General features: G+C 40.2%; 1 protein-coding gene and 1 non-coding gene across 2 annotated transcripts in view; both read left to right on the forward strand.

Annotated features, from left to right (window-relative positions):
* The first annotated feature begins 6,729 nt into the window (after positions 1 to 6,729).
* LOC142934575 (LIM domain-binding protein 3-like) overlaps positions 6,730 to 20,765 on the forward strand; it is a 28,707-nt gene continuing 14,671 nt past the window's right edge. The window contains exons 1-3 of the mRNA XM_076078986.1: positions 6,730 to 6,879; positions 16,223 to 16,374; positions 18,934 to 19,003. Of these exons, the coding sequence (XP_075935101.1) occupies positions 6,784 to 6,879; positions 16,223 to 16,374; positions 18,934 to 19,003 (318 nt within the window). The 5' untranslated portion in view covers positions 6,730 to 6,783. The remainder of the gene's footprint in view (positions 6,880 to 16,222; positions 16,375 to 18,933; positions 19,004 to 20,765) is intronic.
* trnat-agu (transfer RNA threonine (anticodon AGU)) lies at positions 13,598 to 13,671 on the forward strand. The gene has a single exon. It is a non-coding gene; the product is annotated as a tRNA-Thr (tRNA).

Below are 20,765 nucleotides of genomic sequence, written 5' to 3' on the forward strand. Positions count from 1 at the left end.
ATGTACATTTGGCACAAAATTGGCCCCTTTCTATATGCAAATAAGCCTCATTGCAAAAAAAGTCAAATTTACAAAAATTCGGGCTAATAGCCACATGCAGTTATAGTGAAATTATTGGCGTCCTTGTTGGCGGTAACTGAAGCAGCAGTGGTTGTTGCCAGGCAAAGGTATTTTCATGCTCTGCTTAAACTCATTTGCATGAAAAATAAATGCATGAAGCTCCCCTACGTATACTTTTTGGAAAATTATAGAGAAAAAATTAAAAATAAGGTAATTATTTAAACGGCAAAAAATGAATTATTTCTTCCCTCTCTGCAAAAAAGGACAAATTGTATTCAGCTGCAAAACTTTTTGGGTGTTTTTGCACTTGCATCATTAGCACAATTTCCTGTGAATAAAAAAAATAAAAAATCAGATCAGATCTGAGTGAGCATGACGGTGTCTTTACGGTAGAGACAATGTCACAGACTCATTGATCTCTGGTTACGTTGCTCTTTAGAAATACTGTGAATTATTGGTTATAGAATTAAAATCACCCTAAAATACCTACGTTGGTTTATTTACTTTTTACTTTTATGCTACAGACACTCAGGTGTTTTTAGTTATTCTGTTTGGTTAGACCCGAGTGTATAGAAAGTATAAACAAATACAAAGTGTGGTAAGAGTGTCCACACAGTCTGGAGAAGGAGGTCTAATCAGACAATTTGAGTTAAAACACCTGTGAGGAAAGACATGTTTTTTATGGTTCTGAAGCCAAACGTTTTTGCTTTTAGTTTAACCCAAAGAAACTCATGTTCCTGCACCTGATCTCTTGTCCCGGTTTTAGATGGATGCAAACAGACTGGTTGTGTTTGTCTTAGTTCCTCTGAGACAAGTGAAGGCCCTGAGCCCTTTAGCAAACGTGTTTTCATGTTTTAGGAAAAGTTATTAACTGTTTGTGTTAAGATCGAGTTTTTTTGCAGTGGACTATGCGATTTTTCTGCAAAGAAAAAAATACTGTTTCCTTTTTGTGTTCTTGTTGTCTGTTGCTTTTGATTTATTTGTCCGTGTGTTTCCATCTTAATCCTCTGCAGTTTTTATTTTCTGTGTAAACTTAAGAACTGAGATACTATATGAAAACAACTTCACTTGGTATAGAAGTAGCCTGGAAAAGGAGAAACAGCTAAATAAAATTAGGTTTCAAGGAATGTAACTGCTTGATCATTTGGGAAATCCTCTTGCCATCATTTCAAATAGATGTTTCCACTTTTGCTGATGCTAAGCTAGCTGCAGTTTTCCTCTGCTTCCACGTTTGGTAATAAACTAAGCCAAACGGACCCTGGACTTGCAGTAGGCCTACATCTGTACTGGACACACAGAGAAGTGACTGATTTCTACTTCAGTGTTGAATAATCTCTGGGAATCAATAGGATTTTCCAAAACGTCATGTTAATTCAAATGTTTCTCCTTATCGCACTTAATCCTAAAAGCCCTGAGGCCTGCAATTGCACTTTTATTAAGGAACAAGATATTTGAAATGTTTCCCTGTTGTTCAGTTTGTGTTTTTCATCCTGTTCGTGTTTTTTTTCATTCTTCTTCTTGATTGCATATTTAAAGTGTGTATTTTGCTGAAGGACAGTTTAGAGGAAATGTGATTGTGATGTTGTTGGTGTTGGTACGGGGCTGAATAAGGGACATAATTGTTGATCGTAAAGCAGCTCTTGATAAGCCCATCTGACCTGTTGGTCTGGGTGACGTTATTTGTGCATTCTTTAAGAGTCTATTTGAATGTTTCTATACAATAACACAGTCAACACATGACACATTTTCTGCTGCAGTTTGCATTATTTCAAGTCAATAAAAGTAACTGAACCACAAGCCAAGTGGAACTAAGCTAAATCGTTCGCTAACCTAATCAAAAATGTTTTAGGAGTCAAACTATGCTGTTAAGCTGTTTTCTTGGTGAACCGACCTTTAGCTAAAATGAAACTGTTTATTAAGCTGTTTAACTGAAACATTAACCAAACCAAACTAAGCTTTTATTGAAATATTTTAGGCCTGAGGTCTGCAGTAACACACGTCTCTACTGTATGTCAGCTTAAACTAGTGTCCTAATAATTCCTCCTACTGGTATCGGAAAGAAGGAAGTACTCTACAGTATAATGCTGCAGCAGTGTGATGCAGTAAATATTAGTAATAATACTGAATATAAATGGAGGTGTTTTTCATCTTAGTTCTGGTGTAAAGTTTATGGTCCAAAAGACTTTTGTTGGAATACGGAAAAGAGAATTTATTGTGGATTTGTTTCCTGTTAACTTCAATGTTGGTCTCATTTATTTTTCTTAATAAATATCTATTATTAACTGTATTCATTGTGGAATGCCTCTATTTGTGCCTTCATCTCTGCAGAGACAGAAATTACATAGGCTACACTGCCAATTTGCATGTTTTAAAATGAAATGGCTACTGCTGTAAAAACGCAGACCATAAATAATATCAGAAATTATGATTCGAATTAAAATCACAATATTTGTAAGTGTAAACTTAATTTCACAAATACATATTTATATTAGAAAGATGAAGAAAATTCAATGTTCTGTAAATAAATAAAATATTCTTGTGTTGTGTGCATTTTTATAGTGTTATCTGGATGTATTTCAGTTTTTCACCAGCAGTCTGTCTGACTCCTGTCTCTTTAAATAGAAACCCCGCTAATGATAATCCACCGTTAACACCCCTCTTTCCCGTCTTCCCCTCGGCCTCCCTGCTTTCTGCCCGGGCCGGGCACCGCAGGCTGTCGCGGTCGGTGTGTTCGGTTCTAGAAGCTGCAGGGAGACAAACAGCGGCTGCAGGTAGGCTGTTCCCCTATCACACCTTTTCCCACCTGTTTGTGCCCCCACGTGCCACTGCTCTCTAATCCACTTCTTCATCTTCACCAGGAGCAGCCGGTAACAAGTTGCACCACCCCCGCCCGCCGGCTCACAGCTCCCTCAAGCCGGGTCACACCGGCAACTTTCACCCGCTGAAGCTGCTGCTGTTTTTTAGTTTTTTTTCCAGGTTTAAAGTGTCATCTTCGGTTTGTTTTGCTCTCAGGTTGTGCACGGAGCGGCCCTGCTGGGCGGAGCACAGTGCGGGAAGCAGCAGGAGCAGGTGGGCGGTGTCTGTCTGCAGAACACCTGAGATACAAGGTGAACACATTCATTCATGAATCAGATGGTAACAGCTTGTGTACAAGAACACTGGCCACTCACTAGAAAACAAACTATTAAACTATAAGACATTCATGGGTCCCGCTTTACCAAACACAAACAATAGTTTAACGGCATAAAATACACATCATAAAAATAATCATTAGTTAATAGTTCAAGATTAGCTCCAGCTAAACCAACTACAACAATAAAATCCTAATTTACATTAGTGTATAAATAATAATAATCTATTGATGTAATATATAATAGTAGAACAGTCACAAGGGACATTTTTATTGTTTTAATACTTTAAACATTTTCCTAGTCATACTTACATACTTTTTTATGTACATTTTAAATGCTGGACCACCACAGGAGGTGCGAGTGCAAATTTAGACCGTAAGTATTGTTTTCAGTTCACGACATTTTGGAGATTCAAGTTTAGAAAACAAACTGAGCCAACTGCTCATAGAGAGCAGTGAGCAGCGCCAAAACAATTCACAGCTACATGAGGAGGGTGGTAAATTGTGTGTGTGTGTGTGTGTGTGTGAGAGAGAGAGATGAAAGGGGAGGGTGGTGTGATAGTGAATCTCTCTCTCAGCATTAACAACACATAACTGACCTCAGATCACTTGTGAATAGTATGTCATTTTAAACAGCTTCTTAATTGAGCCGCTTTGTTAAAGGTCAGTTCAGGTCAGTACACACACACACACACACACAAACAGGAGTTTGTGTGTGTGTTTTATATTCACCATGAGCTCCAAGCAGGGAATGCTTGCTCATACTTAGAGGACGATGTGGGAGCCTGGTTGGCCTATTCGTGCATTCACATGCAGCGGTTACCACTTTGTATTGAAATCGACTGTGTTTTTTTGTGCTGTGATTGAAGGAAAAAAATATAAACAATAAACACAAGTGAAAGTACGTCCAAATGTTACTCAAGTACTGAACTTAACTGTTGCGTCACCAAAAGCAGCGATGCACCTACAAAGTAACTAGCAAACATGGAAGTATAGATAAAGCACTATTTGAAATATTGCAACCATTTTTGGGGAGTAACATTGAATGTTATGTACTTATATTTATACCTATTGGTCTGTTGCACCCTGGGAAAGCTCACTCCATCAGATTCCTCTCTGTGACAAAGGCGTCTAAACTTAGCCGGTGATATAACAGGCTGAGCAGATCAGGCTGCTCTGGGATCAGCCTGTCAGTCTCTGCCCCCCTACAGACATGTTACATTCATGAACTTTGTAACATTAACACATTTGGATAATTTTACATGTCAATATCGTTTAATTATTTTCCAACACAGTAGACACATCTGTTAACAAAAGTCAGGCTGCAGATGTGGTCTTGACCAGTGTCACTGTGTCGGTCTTTTATTGTGAAAGGTCTCTCTGGTAGTGAATGACCAGCTGAATCAGCTTTATGTAGCTTTAAAGTGAGTGATTTTTCCCTCAGGAGTTGGTGGGGACCAAAAACAGAGCTAAAAGAGAGAGAATATTAGACTTATTCTCATCAGATGGACACAAATAAGGTCAACATATCGACTTAAATGTCCATTAACTCCAATGAGAGCAGTGAACGTGAACACAAATTATGACCCGATTCTTTCGCTTCATAGTCACCAGAGTAAATATTGTTGAACCCGTTTTTCACAAAACACATATCTTCTGAACCTTGTTTTCACTAAAATCAAGATCTGGCAACTAATGTTCACGAACGCCCGAGCTAACCAATTTTTTGTAATGCTAAATATGGCGTCATCATAGAAGACAACGTGAACAAAACAAAACAGGTATGAAAGGGTGAGTCCAACTGCAATGACAAGAGGGGTTATGGGTAATGAGTTGAGTACACTTATTTAACATAGTAATGTTTCTGTACCAATTACATGAAACCACACACGTGCTGACAGATCAGCTGTGTGTGTGTGTGTGTGTGTTTGTCAGGGAATTCTCACCTGTTAGCGCCTGCCAAAATTATAGACCATTACTCCGACATACATCTGTTACTCTACAGACAGAAGCTGTTTCCAGTTTGACTTGTCATCACAACTGCACAATGTCAACCTTCAATTATTTATTAGGAACATACAGTTAACATACTGATACTGTGAAATCAAAGCCTGATACATCTTCTTCCTCTGTGCCATAGAGCTCTATTGTTTTCCAAAAAAAGACATCAATGAGCCTCACTGTTGCACTGGGCGACATGTTCCTTCATTACCAAGACCACACAGTTTATTTTTACTCAATCCCACACACACCGTCCTGCTGCCACAAATACTCACCAGAGCACCAAATGTGGATTAATCTGCCGCTGAAAATAGTCCCCAACAAATGCCCTATCACCCCCTTTTTGTTTGATTAAGAACTACAGTGACCAGCTGTTAAAGGAAACTACTGAGCTTTTTTTTTTTACATGAAATTATATCTTTGTGTTTTTAATGATATACGTCCTCAGTAGGAAGCAATGGGCTTGGAGCTGAGAGCCACAGACAGGAAGTCAGACGGTATTGAGAGATGGACTAACATGTTGTTGGTTTGACAGAAAATAATTTGCAACTATGTTGATATTTAAATAACAGTTTCAGTCATTTTTCAAGCAAAATATTCTTTGTTTTTGCTGCTTTTCTTTGACATATATGATAATAAACTTGAGTATATTTCAGGTTCAGACTGAAATCAGGGCTTTACAGGCCGCGGCTCATTGACTGCTGGATATGCTGATGTTAGAACCAAACTCTCTGCAGCACATCTGGGACCAGAAGCCAAGCAAGAGGCACAGGTTTTCGAACAGGCTATCGGGACGTGCACTAGTATCTAAAAAAGATTCATACTGTTTATTGACCACGCAGATCTCGTAGAGCAGGCTGTGGTTTGATGCCTCGCTGCAGGGAACTCCAGCAGTGACATATGGGGGAATTGAACCAGCAACCTCGCCTTAATGACCTATCTGCTGCTGACCTTTCAGCTATCGGAGCCACTTAACTCGTGGCATTTCAGTTTGGGCTTTTATCACCAGGACGATAATGAGACGTTTCCTGGCATCACCCCTGATTGGGTCCGAGGGAGACCCTGAGCGTGAGGGAGGGAGGGAGGGAGGGATGGGAGGGGGCTGAGGTGAGGGAGTCTAGAAGAGTCCGCTGGGTCTATATTGGCCCCGGTGAATCACGGCGAGCCTGGCATACTGGGTGTCCCCTTTCACACCATATAAGTCCACCCCCCCTCCTTTTCCCTTCGATCTCCCCCGCCCCTGCCTCACCCTGCCTCACCCCTCCACCCCCTACAATGCACCAGTGCTATCTCTGGCTATTCTTAGGCTGTCACTTCAGCTTCTCTGAACAGGCAAGTTCTCTTCTATCTCCTCTCTCAGCTTCTTCTAATTTCTTTCTCTCATAGTTTTGGTTCGTGCACTTCACACATTTAAAAAAAATAATAATTTTCAGGTTTTTTCTTCATCATTTCACTTATGTAGTATCTTTTCTCTGTTTCCTTCTAGAGGCTACTCGGTGCCGGCCATCCCTCCAGCAGCTGTAGGGTTTTAAAATAAAAGTTGGTTTAATCACCGTCGTCCATTTCGGAGGATCTTTTAGTCGCCTGGAACAATGAGCGCCTACACCGTGTCGCTGCCCGGCCCCGGGCCCTGGGGCTTCAGGCTGCAGGGGGGCAAGGACTTCAACATGCCGCTGACCATCTCCAGGGTAAGAAACTGATTTTTTAAAAACTACTTTTTTAGTTCAGGATTTTTTATTTTTCATCTCAACTGCAATTCCTCCATCAGCAGGTGCACCTGAATTCAGTTTGCTTTCTGTTTGGCCTGCTTTTTCTGTCGGTATTTTTTGCATGTGTAAATCATTTTAATGTTTTTTTATCTTCAACAGTGGGAATAAAAAAAATCTAGTTTTACCAAGTAATATATTCTTAATAATATTCTATCTCTGAAGTTTTATCTTCTTAAAAACAAGTGAAATAAATCTGTTGGTGCAGTAAGAATATCTCAACCAGTTTCTAATCAAAATAAGCTAATTTGATGAATGTTCTATGTGTGTATGTATGTATGTATGTATCTTGAAACATAAAAGATGGAGGCCAGGCCTCCTGGTGGCCAAAGGGTTTAGGACGCTGGTCGTGTAATTGAAACGTCCCCGGTTGGAGTTTTGCAGGAAACCTTTGTTGCATGTCCTCATTTCTTGTCATCGCTCTTCTTCAAAATAAGAAGCCCCCAAAAATACTTAAAAGAAAGAACAAGGCAGCTTTGTTTGTATGGCACCTTTCAAAATATTCAAAGTGCTTTACATAAGACGAGAAAATGCATAAGAACAACATTCAAAAAAGGAAATTTAAATCAATTAAAATCAGACTAACGCAATAGTCAATGAATTTAATGAAACTGGAAGATGTGTTTACTTGGAATATAATGATTTCAAGGACGCTGTTGCATACATTAGTGATTTCATAAGAAGGATATTTTTTCATTTCAAGGTGATTTGAATGAAAATGAGAATGAATTTGAATGAAAATCTAAATGAAACCTTTTTATTTTATTTTTGTCGAAGTTCTTTTATTTGAGTTTTAATGAAACCAGTCAAATAAATCACAGAGTGGTCGTGTAACTTTAACGATAAGTGTAGACATGTAGTTAACAGCAAGGCGCTTTCCAAGTCTCTGCAAGTTGATTTTCAAAGCTGAATGAATGGAAACCAATGGCTGCAGAGAATTCCTTTAAATCTGCTCTGGGAACCTGAAACTGCAGTTTTTTTGCGGTCACCTGCTTCCTGTTTCATGTTGATTATTTGTTTCCGGCTCTTTTCTGTTTTTTTGAAAAAGGGGTTTTGATGATAAAGTGTGATTTGCGGATGATTCAGAATCACACATGCAGCCTGTCGGGGTGAGACCTGCAGGGCGTAACGGCTGCCAGGATTTGTCAGGGAGGCCGAAAGCAGCCGGAGGCCTAAAACTGGAGCTGGTGTTGGTTTCACAGCCTTGTCTCTCTGAATAGAGCAGAGACGGAGAGAGGAAACGCTCCTCCACTTCTTCTTCTCTGAATCTGCTGCATGCGTTGTCAGGATGCTGTGATCCTTGACCTTTTGAACTTCTCTCTGTTGGCGATTCAGGCGTTGAGGCTCATGCGAGCTGCTCTGGGTAACGGAGGAATTTTCTGTTTGCTTTTCCGACACATTATCTGCTTGCTGTTGTCGGGGATGCTTGTGACCGACTGCCATCTGCAGATCTGTGCAGAAGGTGGATGATTCATGTTGATGGGAAAAAGATCTGCAGCTCTTTGTGGTTTGAGATAGCTGCAAGTTCAAATAAAGCCCTGGCAAGAAAATAGAAAAAGGCTAAATGAACGTTGGTGGTTTATTGAGATGCTGGATGTTACGTGGTGCAAGTTTTTACAGAAAGCATTGGAAAGTTGTTGAGCATATGACATCAATGACACAATAATGTGGACTTTTGTCAAATCTTGTGTATACTCCTGTCAGTGTGTATGTCAAAAACACTACATTATATTCTTTATGGACTCTATTGTCCTTCAGTGTAATGCACAAAGGAAATGGAGGCACTTTAAATACATCCATGGATCTTAGAAGTCATAGAAAAAAAGACAGAACTTCATCATGTTTTTTAAGTTTTCTTCAGTTTCAAAACAATCCAATGCCAGCTGTCTGTGCCTCTATGGCTTCACTGCAAACAGGATCTGCTAACGGATCATTCTGCATACTTGTAACGGTGCACTCGGATGGAAACTTCAAGCCTCCATTCAGCCTTTATCTTTTCATTTCACCTTTGCTGACAAAACATGTTGTACTGTAAACAACTGTGGTTTGTCTTCCAACATGGCCGCGGGATGATGTCACGGAATACTACGAAGCTCAGAGAGAAACAGAGGGGAAGCTCCTCGTCAGCTGTTCCTGAATGACTGAGACTGCTGTTGGTGTGTGTGTGTGTGTGTGTGTGTGTGTGTGTGTGTGTGTGTGTGTGTGTGTGTGTGTGTGTGTGTGTGTGTGTGTGTGTGTGTGTGTGTGTGTGTGTGTGTGTGTGTGTGTGTGTGTGTGTGTGTGTGTGTGTGTGTGTGTGTGTGTGTGTGTGTGTGTGTGTGTGTGTCAGCTGCTGGATGTCATTGTGTCGGTTCAGCGTGACGTTCAGCCAAAAGTCACGGACTCATTGTGCTCTGATCTGATTTGTTTGATCGATGAGATCTAATCAATACGCTGCACTAATCTTTTATGGATGTTTATGGCTTCAATTAACTGTGTGGCAGCGCTAGCTGCCGTCATAGTATCTGTAGTAGTTACAGTGGATTAGTAGTTTGCAGTGGAAAATAGCTAAGTACATTTACTCAGTTTCTGTACTTTACAGTTTTGAGGTACTTTACTTGAGTTATTATATTTTATGTTACTTCTACTCCCCAACATTAGAGTTAAAAAGTTAAGAAATTACATCAGATGGATGCGATTAGTGATATATAAACTGCTTCAACATATAATGTTTCGATTTTATTCATTCATCGCTCTTCTAACAGGCTGTGTGCAGCTCTGCACCATTCAGACGATATGATTTAGATTTAGAAACTCTCCATTTGTTAATAATGTGACTGGCTGAGAGAATATTAAAATTCACCAAACCCGGCGATCTGTATGCACTGCACAAGACCTACTCATTCAATCATTCATTGCAATTTGGGCATGAAAAAAGTACTCCCTCTGATTTGTTCTGCACTTGTTTGCATACTGTGTGTGTGTGTGTGTGTGTGTGTGTGTGTGTGTAACAGAAAAGCCTGTTAGACACGCATAAATCCGCTTTCACTACAAATGTACCCATATTACTGAAATAAACACAAGCCCACACACACACTGATAACGACACAAAAAGCCTGGGCTTTGTTGGGAAAAAGTATCCCCATCTCAGTGTGCGGTGCGTTGTGGCTCTAATCTGCCGTCGGTGTGACAGCAGACGTGCTCTTTGAATTTGATTTACGCTGCATTTTCTGCCACTGGCGACTTTTATGCTGCATGCCAGAGAGTTTCTGGACGAGCGAGGGACGGCAGATGCTTTCCATCATCCCGCTGGGCTCGGGGCTTCATTGTCTCCTCAGGTTCAGCGGTTCAGAGCAGCATGTTCAGGGAGCAGACGTAAAACAGTGGGATAAACGAACAGATGAGGAAGAATCAGTCCCAATCTGTTGGATTCCTAATATTTAGGTGGATGTTTTGCTTTCTATCCGTCGATAAGTGGATTTTCGTTAGGATAACTCTGGTGATATTCTATATTGTTCTTCATGTTCAGACTCGAACCAAAAGTGAATGTGTCTACTGAAAAGTATTGTGTGTGTATATCAAAGCCTGATATCTTCTTCCTTTGTACCATAGAGCGCCACTGTTGTTCAAAAACCTTTAAAAACTCATCAATGAGCTCCACTGTTGCTCTGGGGGACAGTTTCCTTCATTACCAAGAACACACACACTGTAGTTTATTTTGACTCAATCCCACACACACTGTCCTGCTGCCACAAATGCTCATTAGAGCACCAAATGTGGCTGAAAGTAGTCCCTATTACTTATTTTTGTTTGATAAAAACAACAGCGACCAGCTGTTTTAGGAAATACTATATATATATATATATATATGTTTTCAAAGATTTACATATTCAGTAGGAACCAATGCTCTTGAAGCTTGGGATTTTGTTGACAATAAAAATAAATAACAGCAGACTTGAACTTTAAGATTAAGCACCTTAAACATGCAGGCAGTGAAGTTTCAACAGCTCCTGTTGCACTACTTGTCAAAAACAAGCAGATGTCATCAGGTTAATAGTCTCCAACACAAGAGATACAGCTCTTTTGTGTGTTTGTCATAAATAGATTCAAAAACAATTGGCTGATATTTAGTGGAAAAACTCTTAGCTTCGATAGTTTGAGTTAATGTGAGCTCAGATGCCAGAATAGAGGCTGCAGCTTCGAACAAATGCTTCTTGTCTTGTTTATTTTTTTAGAAGAACTTTATAAAAGCTTCACACTGGTTTCGTTTGTTAGTTTCCCCACACGGTCTTTAAGTTTTAATATGATTTCTCGCACTCAAGTGAACTCAGGAAGACATGGATGATCTCCGATGTCCCGGCAGGTTTTCACATGTCTCTTGGTTTTTCTCTCTGACCTGATGGATGTTCAGAAACCTGTACGCATTTCTTTTGCATTATTCTCAACTCTGCAATAAAGCAGACCGACATTTTCCCTGAAGAGCCGACTGAAATGTCAGGAGAGTTTGAGTTTGAGTGGCAGGCGGATGAGAACAGAGAAACTGAACACAACTCTCGACACAAAAGGAATAAAGAACAAGAGGAAGGTTCGTGGATTAAAACTGCAGTGAGGGATCAAAAATGATGTGTGAACTACAACAACACCTCACCTCGGCCTTCAGATTACTCTGAGAAAGAATGAATAGAAATACTCAAAGTATATTAGAGCTCCTGTATCTCTTGTCCAGATAATCAGGTTTAATGTGAAAGCATTATTCAGTATTATGTAGATATCTGGGTCTTATTATTTATTGCTGCATCTCTGCAACTGTGCTGCTTTATTTTGTAGCTGATACAAATAAATATCAAATAATTAGATAAATAATAGATTAAATAAAAGAATATGTTTTAGAGTTTGCAGCCACTGAATGACATAAACTTATTATGAATTCAACCTTCACATTCATTTCTTTGAGCCTGTGTTTTCAAATGATTTATTTTCACTCAGATAAACCTTTTAAACAATCCCACTCTGCAGACATTTGTGTGTAAATTGTAGTGCAACTTGAATTCTCTGTCTGTGTCGCTCTGAGCTGCTTAAATACAGTTTTACAGTCTGTTTGCTGTCACACATGGAGCTGACTCAGCGCTCAGTGAGCCCTTGATCCCACCGCATCCAGTTACAGATCAGGGGAACCCAAACGGCTTCACATCAGGGAACCCCAAATTTGATCCAGGACTGATCTGGATCTTTTCTAGATATAATTTGGTAGATTATCTCATCATGCTGCCGAAATACAGTTCTGTTACAGAAAGACAGATTATGCTTGTTTTCAGGGTCTGCAGGCATGGACTGATTACTGAGCGGGCATACAGGATACAGGCCCAGAGGCACCAGGGGCCCAAGGGTTCAGGGAGACCCCAGCTGGGCCAGATCCTCTTTCTGAAGTGACTAAAAATAAAATAAATAAAATGTATTATTATTACTATTAACATTTCTTGTGGAAAACTTAATCAGACATGCAAGAAACAACACAAAACGACTACAAAGAGACACTGAACGACCACAGTGACACAAAACAACATTGAAAAGAGACTTGGAACAACCACAAAGAGATGCAAAATGACTAGAAAGTTATGCAAAACATCCAAAAGAGATGCAAAATTACTATAAAACAAATGCTAAAGGGACAAAAAGACACGCTTGCTGGCTAACGAGATGCAAAACGACTTCAAAGATACGCCAGAGAACCACAGCGAGACACAAAACAGCTATGCAAAATGACTGTTAATACACTTATTCAAAACCACTTCAAAAGGGAACCAAAGCAAACTTGTATGAATGGTCACTGCCACCAACAAGCCATGAAAATTGCAATTTTCCAGGTGATCTGTGGAGTAAAAATGTGAGTGAACATAATCAATTTTTTTGCCTCCACAAGTTGCACTTCTCACTGCTCCTACAGCACACGGACACTTGTAGCAGCAGCATACTGAGGCCTGCAGAGTGGCGGTGAGCGTCTGTGGCTGCTGACAGGCGGAAGGCTGTTTTTAGCCTGTGAAGGTCGCACACACACACACACACACATACACATACAGACCGGTTTTATCAGCTCTTCTTCTACTGTTACAGACCTACTGCTGTCGGGTCAGTGTGTTCGATAAAATCCAGATTCATATTTTTAACTCTGGATGAAGAATCCAGGTTGTTGGCGGATGGAAGAGAAGACTTCATCACATAATGTACATAAATAATTTCACTTTCTCAATGGTTTTGCTAAGAAAACTGTCCAGTAGAGCTGCATATGTTGAAAATGTACTCGGTGTGGTGTGAACATAGGAAGTGTGTATGTGGGTCAGTGTCAATGGCTCAGAGGGAAAGTAGGCCACTCTGCAGCCGGGACAGGACTCGCATTGTTCAAACTCAGTGAGACAAACTCTCCAAACATTTGTTCACTTTAATCCAAAGCAGCTGTGATGAAATAATCTGGAAGCTGAAATCAGATAGAGTCAGCAAACAGGAGGCTTCAACATGATGCATCAGAGTTTCCTGTAGGAAGTTATCTGACTGCAGCACTGCTGGGATTTGAATCCAAGATCTCCTGTTTACGAGACAGGCTCTTTAACCAACTAAGCCACAGCAAACCTGTGAGTGTTGTCCCCCCTGATAGTGTTAGCATAGAGGCGCTGTGGCTTAGTTGGTCAAAGTGCCTCTCTAGTGAACAGGAGGTCCTGGGTTCAAATCCCTGCAGTGCCTGCATGTTACTTTTCCATCCATGAAATGCAAGTTTACCTGTCATGCATGTGATGCGATATGTACAAAGATATTGAGGAAAATGTTGCACTTTAACCACCTAAGTCAGAGCATATCTTGCTCTGACTTAGGTGTTAAAGCTCCCTTCAGCTCGGAGCTCTGCTTAATTCATTCTGTGATCAGTCCCCGGTGTGCAGGAATTCTTCCAGCTGGAGGTACACCAGTAAGCTGAGCAGAGTGTAAACTGGGACCGGCTCCCTGCTGTCCGTCACTGTCAGCGGCAGCTAACAGTTCGTCTCCAGGGGGCGATGTTTCATTCACGCCGCATTGACCCGCATTCTGTGGAAATGTCAGCCGGATGAGTCAGAGTGAGATAAGAGCTGCAGCTAAGTGTCACAGCGCTATTTAAACTTTATCACTGACTGTGTGTGTGTGTGTGTGTGTGTGTGTGCGTGTGTGCGCATTTTACTGCTGTGGATATTTAAGGTTGAGCTTATTTTAACTACTTTATATCCTGTTGGCTAGTTTAATATACAGCAATGCTTCATATTCTATAAGATCATCAAATGTTCTCTGAGAACCACGTTTCTCTAAAAAGAAAAACAGCCCGTTTTTTTACCTTGTGACAATGCTGATATAAGAGGCTTTTTAAATAGTTTATTTAGCTTAAGGAGTTGGAGAATTTTCTCAACACATAAAGGAACATTTCATCCTTCAGTTTATCACAAACATTTAACATCAACACATCTGGAGGTATGTGGTTTTCACTGGACAGGGAGGAAATGAAAAACTAATCTGCAGAGTAACTAAAGCTGTCACATAAATGTAGTGAAGTGAAAAGAAAAATATTTAGCTTTGAAATTCAGTATGATTTGGTATAAAACGGAAATACTCAAGTAAAGTACAGTACAAGTACTTAAGTACTTAAGTAGAGTACTTGAGTACATTCCACCACGGTCCCAACCTTCATCTTTTACCTCCCCATTCCGCATCTCCGCCATCCCGGCCTCCAACCTAATCATGATCCTCCTTCTTCACCTCACCTCTTTCTTCTTCTACTCCTCCTCCACTCTCTCCTACAGCTGCAGAAGTCAAAGGTCACATTATTCAGACTGGAGATATAGTATAACTCCTGTGGATGGAAATTATGGAGAAGTTAAAAAAAGAAAGACAAAGCAAACAGGAGCAGGAGGGATTTTTGGGAGTAATCAGAGTGGATGTGACTCAGCGGGGGTTAGCGGTGTACAGACAGCTGTCCAGAGTTTAACACTCAGGCATGAACACTTGTGTCCCGGCATTGTGTTCGAGGCGCCACGAGGCTACAGACCGACTCTCTGAGTTAAAGGTCACAAGGTGAACACATTCATTTGTTTCCATCCTGCTTAGAGTCTCACGCGTTATCTGATGGATGAAACTTCTCACTTTCTTTTTACAGTTTTGGGGTTGTTAACTTAAACACCCGCTAATCACTATTTATAGCCACGGTAGCGGCGTGTCAGCTAACTTGTCTGTTCACGACTTTGTTACAGACTGAAATATCTCAACTATTGTGATAATATGTGGTTCAGACATTTCATGTTCCCCTCAGAACGAATTGTAATAATTTGTGTAATCCTCTGACTTTTCATCCAGCATTTTAATCTGTCCAATACTTTGGTTAATGACCAAATACCGGCAGAACTAATGACATTCCTTTCAGCCTCAGCAGTACTTTGAGTTTACTGATAATAAGCAAATGTTAGCATGCTAACTACTTGATTAACAGCTCAGAAATCACAGATGCTGTTTCATGCTAATTAGTCACAGGTTTAGGTGAAATCTCGTGAGCAGACAGACTGAAATACAAAGATAAGAGGGAGCAGGTTTCTCCCAGTGAAAATAGCTCATGGACTCTCGTTGGTGTTGCTGTGTCTCCTTTTGAGGATGACACCTGATCTCACATAAGACAGTCTGTGATCCTCTGAAGTCACGTTGGTTTTCTTCATGAAACAAATTTCAGATATTTTCAGTTAAAAATGTATACAGGATTTACAGCATTTAAAAATCCACCAAGTCTCTGAATTTCATACATTTTTAAATACATGTTAACAGTTTAATCTGAAGGCAGACTTGTCGACCCTTTTTGTTTGTGTAACTGTGTTGTGAATGAGGGTCAAAACTCCACTCCTGAGTTGGATTTTTAGATTAAGGGGACTTTAGCATATTAATCCTGAACTCATTAATTCTGTTCCCATTTGATTGATTGTTTCACGTGAAACAGTGAACCTTTTTCCATCCAGTTTTTCCTGATTATGTGATTGATAGATTCAGATTGACGTGTGCGCTGACCTGTGGTGTAACTTGAACCTACCTCAGCACATCTCTAAAAGATGACGTAAAGACAGGAAATGTTTACTATTCAATTAAACTTTTTTGTTCTTTATTTTTTAAACCAGAGTGGACTTTGTTTTGCAGGTTTGTTCTTGATTTGTTTGTGTCATCCCATCATGTGTCCGATTAAAGATGCTCAGAGCAAACATGAGATCTCAATGTCTTTGTTTTTGTGTTTGGACAGATCACTCCGGGCAGCAAAGCAGCGCAGGTTAACCTGGTCCAGGGTGATGTCATCGTCGCCATAGACGGCGTCGGCACCGACGGGATGACTCACCTGGAGGCCCAGAACAAGATCAAGATGGCTAACTACAACCTGGCGCTCACCATGACCAAGTAAGGGCAGAAACTAATGACTGAACTTAACTGTTTTTCTTTTCTTCTCTGTGCAAGAAATAGTTCCTGTTACTTCATCGACTCAACAAGAAATAGTTTTTAATACTTGATATTCTTCTCCTGTATTTCCAAACTAATTAACTTTTCATTAATTAAGTTAATTAGATTAGTTAAACCTCTGTGTCATCAGCATGGAAAGAGGTGCATTGTCTCCTGATGAAACCACCAAGGAATAATTTAAAGATTTAAAAAGTAATGGCCCTAAAATTGCGCCTTGAGGAACCCCAAAAAATAGTTGGAGATATGAGTATTGATCATTTGTTGAAACAAAGAAAGATAAGAGGTGAACCAGTTTTAAAAAAAACTGTTGCAGACGAGTCAGTGTCGTCTATTTGAAATAACGTTTTGATCAACTGAATGCAGCATTCCGATCAAGTAGAACCAAATTCAATCGCCTAATTGATGAATGGACTAATTGTTTCAGCTGTACTTAAACTGTTTTGGGGTTTCATTTACAACAAGACATCATATTTTATAAACTCTGCATATGCTTTATGCATACAAATCTTAATTTGTAAAATAACTAAAGCTGTCAGATAAATGTAGTGGAGTAGAAAGTAGCATGAAGAGAAAACACTGAAGTAATGTACAAGTATCTCAAATGTGTACATAAATACATTACCTAAGTGCATATACTTGGTTACATTCCACTACTGGTCTAATATTATAGTAATAATGGAGGATTATAGATGGATAGTTCTGAGGTTGCTGGGCATCTTAAATGCTTTAGGGTAAACAAAGGGAAAAGATGGCTGCTGCAGATATTGAACATCGGGCCGTTTTGGTGTCACTCAAGACCAAAATAGAGTGAAACCATCCTTCTGGTAACCTGAAGGTGTCTTACAGAAGAGATCAGATAAGCTCGGTGAGGAAATGAATGTTGGTCCACAGCAGAGTTTCATAACTGCAAACCCTCTGGGTGATGAAGATACGACGTTCGGCTGAGGATGAGGAGCCCTTTCTCATAATTTTTTCACGTCACTCGTGTTGTTTTTTAAGTGTAAAGTGGACATTGAGGTCTGTGGTGGGCCGCAGGACACAAAGGTCAGGAAATAGAGGTGACGCTTTGACACGCAAAAATAATATATAAAGCTGTTTGACACCTGTTGACCCTTATTACTCCCTCCTCTGATGAAATGTGTGACACAGAAAACACACAATGCACAGAATCACATTAAATACAATCAATTTTCAATTCAGGGTCACTGGGTGTTTTTTTCTTCTTCCAAGCAACACAAAATGACAGTTATAAATCTGTTATTGTCACTCGGTTGGATTTGATCTGAGATTTCTAGACTCATTCCAGCAAGTCGTCTAAAATAAACGACAGGATATACCGTTTATTACTTTCTCACTTCTCTCACCTTGAAGAATATGAGCAAGTACTGCGTGTGATAAACTGAAGGATAAAGTGTTCCTTTATGTGTTGAGAAAATCCTCCTAATTCTTAAGCTAAATAAACTATTTGAAACGCTTACATTCCTTCAGTCCAGGGTTAGGGTTAGATATTTTATAAATGGGACCAAATAAACGCATTAGGCAGAGTAAACAGGCTCTCGTTATTGTCCTCTCTTTAGTAAGACAAACAGAAAGTATGTTAGCCTTTCATATTAGATTCACTATTATAAGTAGGCTACAACTATTGAAAAAATACAAACATTCAGACTCCCTCATGTGGCCCAGAGGTGTACTGCAGATATATATGTAATAAAAGACTACGGAAGAAATTCTGCAAATTTGTTTGGAGACCGTAATGAAATCGCCTGCAACCCACCTGTGGGTCCCGACCTAGTCTTTGGGAAAGAATGCGCTACAACGCAGTCTGGTCCAGAGGGGTCCACTGTGTCCAAGACTGGTTGCCATATCTTAATAAATCGCTCGACATTGTTATGAAGAGCTTAGGTCAGCCTTTCCAGAGGGAGTATTCTCAGTATCTCCTTATACAATCGTCCAGTGCAGGGATGTCCTTAGAAGTTTGAGAATAGTCTTTCTCGGTACAACAATAAGTATTCCAAACAATTTATTATTATTGTTGTTCCTTGCACTGTCTACTTAAGCTGCCATAAAACACCGAAGAGGTGGTAGCTCCAAGTCACGTCCAACTAAGGTGATCACCTCATCTTTCACTTCTCCCCAAAATTATTTTGTATATTTTCACACTTCCAAAACGTGTGCATATGTGCCAATTTTGTGAATTGCTTTCAACACCTTTAGGAGAGCTTTGAACCAAACTTCTTCCTCACAAATGGTGTAGAGTACAATAAAGTATTTCACCGCCGAATAGTACGTTTGTTTTCTATAACTGATGCCCAGATATCTTCTTCTATCTGACATTCTCTATCAATCTTCCACTGCTTTCGGATGTGATCAGTAGAATAATCATAAACTCATTGGTTGTCTGGATATGAATGGTTATGACGAAGCAAAGCATTGCAAACGAAAGTTAATCAAAAGTCATCTCACAGATCATCACCTCTGTTTTTCTTTTTCCTCTTGCAGGGCCAAGCGTCTTGCTCCGATGCAGACACCAAGAATCGACGTCTCTATCCCCATGATCCCACACCAACAGGTAACTTTACCCATAATGCATTTCTGCTGCTGCACATAACTGTACAGTAGATGGATGCTGTACCCAATGCGGCCTGGATACTGTGGTGAAACTGAACAACTGCTATCTGGTATTGATCACACTGTTATGGCATACAATTTTAGCCAGCTAAATATGGAGTTTTGTCAGCACATGTATTGATTCTTTTTTTCTCCTTGTAAGCATCTAAATCAGGACGGTTCACTCCATAATCTCAGTTTCAGTCACACTAGTTCAATGTAATGAGTTGTCACCTCCTGGTGGCTGCAGGAAGAAGAACATGCACTTCATCCATGTTGTCACAAAAAGTACCATCAGACAAATTCACATAAAGCACAACACACTTTGTTCTACTGGAAACCTCTCAAAAACCACTGGATGAACCCGAAGATGTAATGATCAATATCTTAAATCCCTAAAAAAACATGATGTTTTGCACAGTGTTTACATAGTTATGTTGACAAAAGATAATATACACTTTGAAGCTTTTGCATCATCTGATAAGACTGGAATGCAAAAAGAGATTATAATATTAATGCATATTATGATATGATTGTAATTACAAAAATAAAATTTAAAAAAGAAAATTACTTGATTTTGTAACAGTAAAAAAAAAAGAAAAATAAATGTTGACAGTTTTACTCTACGGTTCCTATAATAAGACATATTTACAGTATAATTTGTCTCTCAAAACATTGATCAGATATTGATAGTTGTTGCCCAACATTCTCTGCTCCCTCCCCGCCCCGTCTCCTCCCACCTCCTGCTCCACCTGAAGCCTCAGTCAGTGCAGCTCAACGGCCGCCTGTCGGCCTGCAGCGCCTCCTCCGGGCCTGCAGAGGCAGACTCTCCCGGGAGGAGGTCGGCGGCGGTCAGCCCCACTAAGAGGAAGCAGTATAACTCACCGATCGGCCTGTACTCAGAGGAGACTATGAGGGAGATGGCGGCCGTTCAGGCGGGTCGGCCTTCTGGGTACGTAGAGACGAAGAGGAGGAATAAACATGGCGGGAGTTTGCTCTCGGAGGCAGAGCTGCTGATAGAAGAGGGAATGAGGACCTAAAGAACCACGTTTTTCAGGCTAATTTAATTGATATCCTATCAACTTTTCTGTGTTGATTCATGTCGTACAGTTCAGATTCAGATTTGTTGCTCCCTAAATAACCAAACAGCCGGACCTTGGTCTGAGGAACAGAGGCGGCCTCTTTCCAGATCAAACTGTTTCTAGTGTGAACACATTTCTTTGGACTGTTCAGACCAATAGCAGGAAGTTCTGGTAGGCTGTCGTCAGAACTGTAAAAACAACAAAACAACAAAACAAAATGAGCTGTTAGCGCATGGAGAGGGGAGAAGGCCAGATGTTTAACTGACTTATGACCTGACTACTTTTATAAAGAGTCAGTTGGAAAAAACGAAGGAGAGAGAGACATACGATGAGAGAGAGAGAGAGATATATACGATGATGGGACAGTCCGTCTATAAACCAATCAATGTCAATGATGACAGGACGTATATATGTCATGGAGAGTTCTTTAGATGCGCTCGCATCATTGCAACATGAAACCAAAACTAACCGGATCAAATCCAAACAATGTAATCAAAAACATCAACCTTAGTTTGGACAGGTGTAGAAAGGCCCTTAGAGATGTTGGTCGGTGTATGTTTGAGCGTTTAACAGAGACACGCTGGCTGTTTACCCCTAGTTCGTCTTAATGCTAAGCTAGGCTAACCACATCCTGACTCCAGC

The sequence above is a fragment of the Anarhichas minor genome, unplaced genomic scaffold (assembly GCF_050575085.1).
Source record: "Anarhichas minor isolate MPS153535 unplaced genomic scaffold, ASM5057508v1 ptg000069l, whole genome shotgun sequence".
Taxonomy (NCBI): domain Eukaryota; kingdom Metazoa; phylum Chordata; class Actinopteri; order Perciformes; family Anarhichadidae; genus Anarhichas; species Anarhichas minor.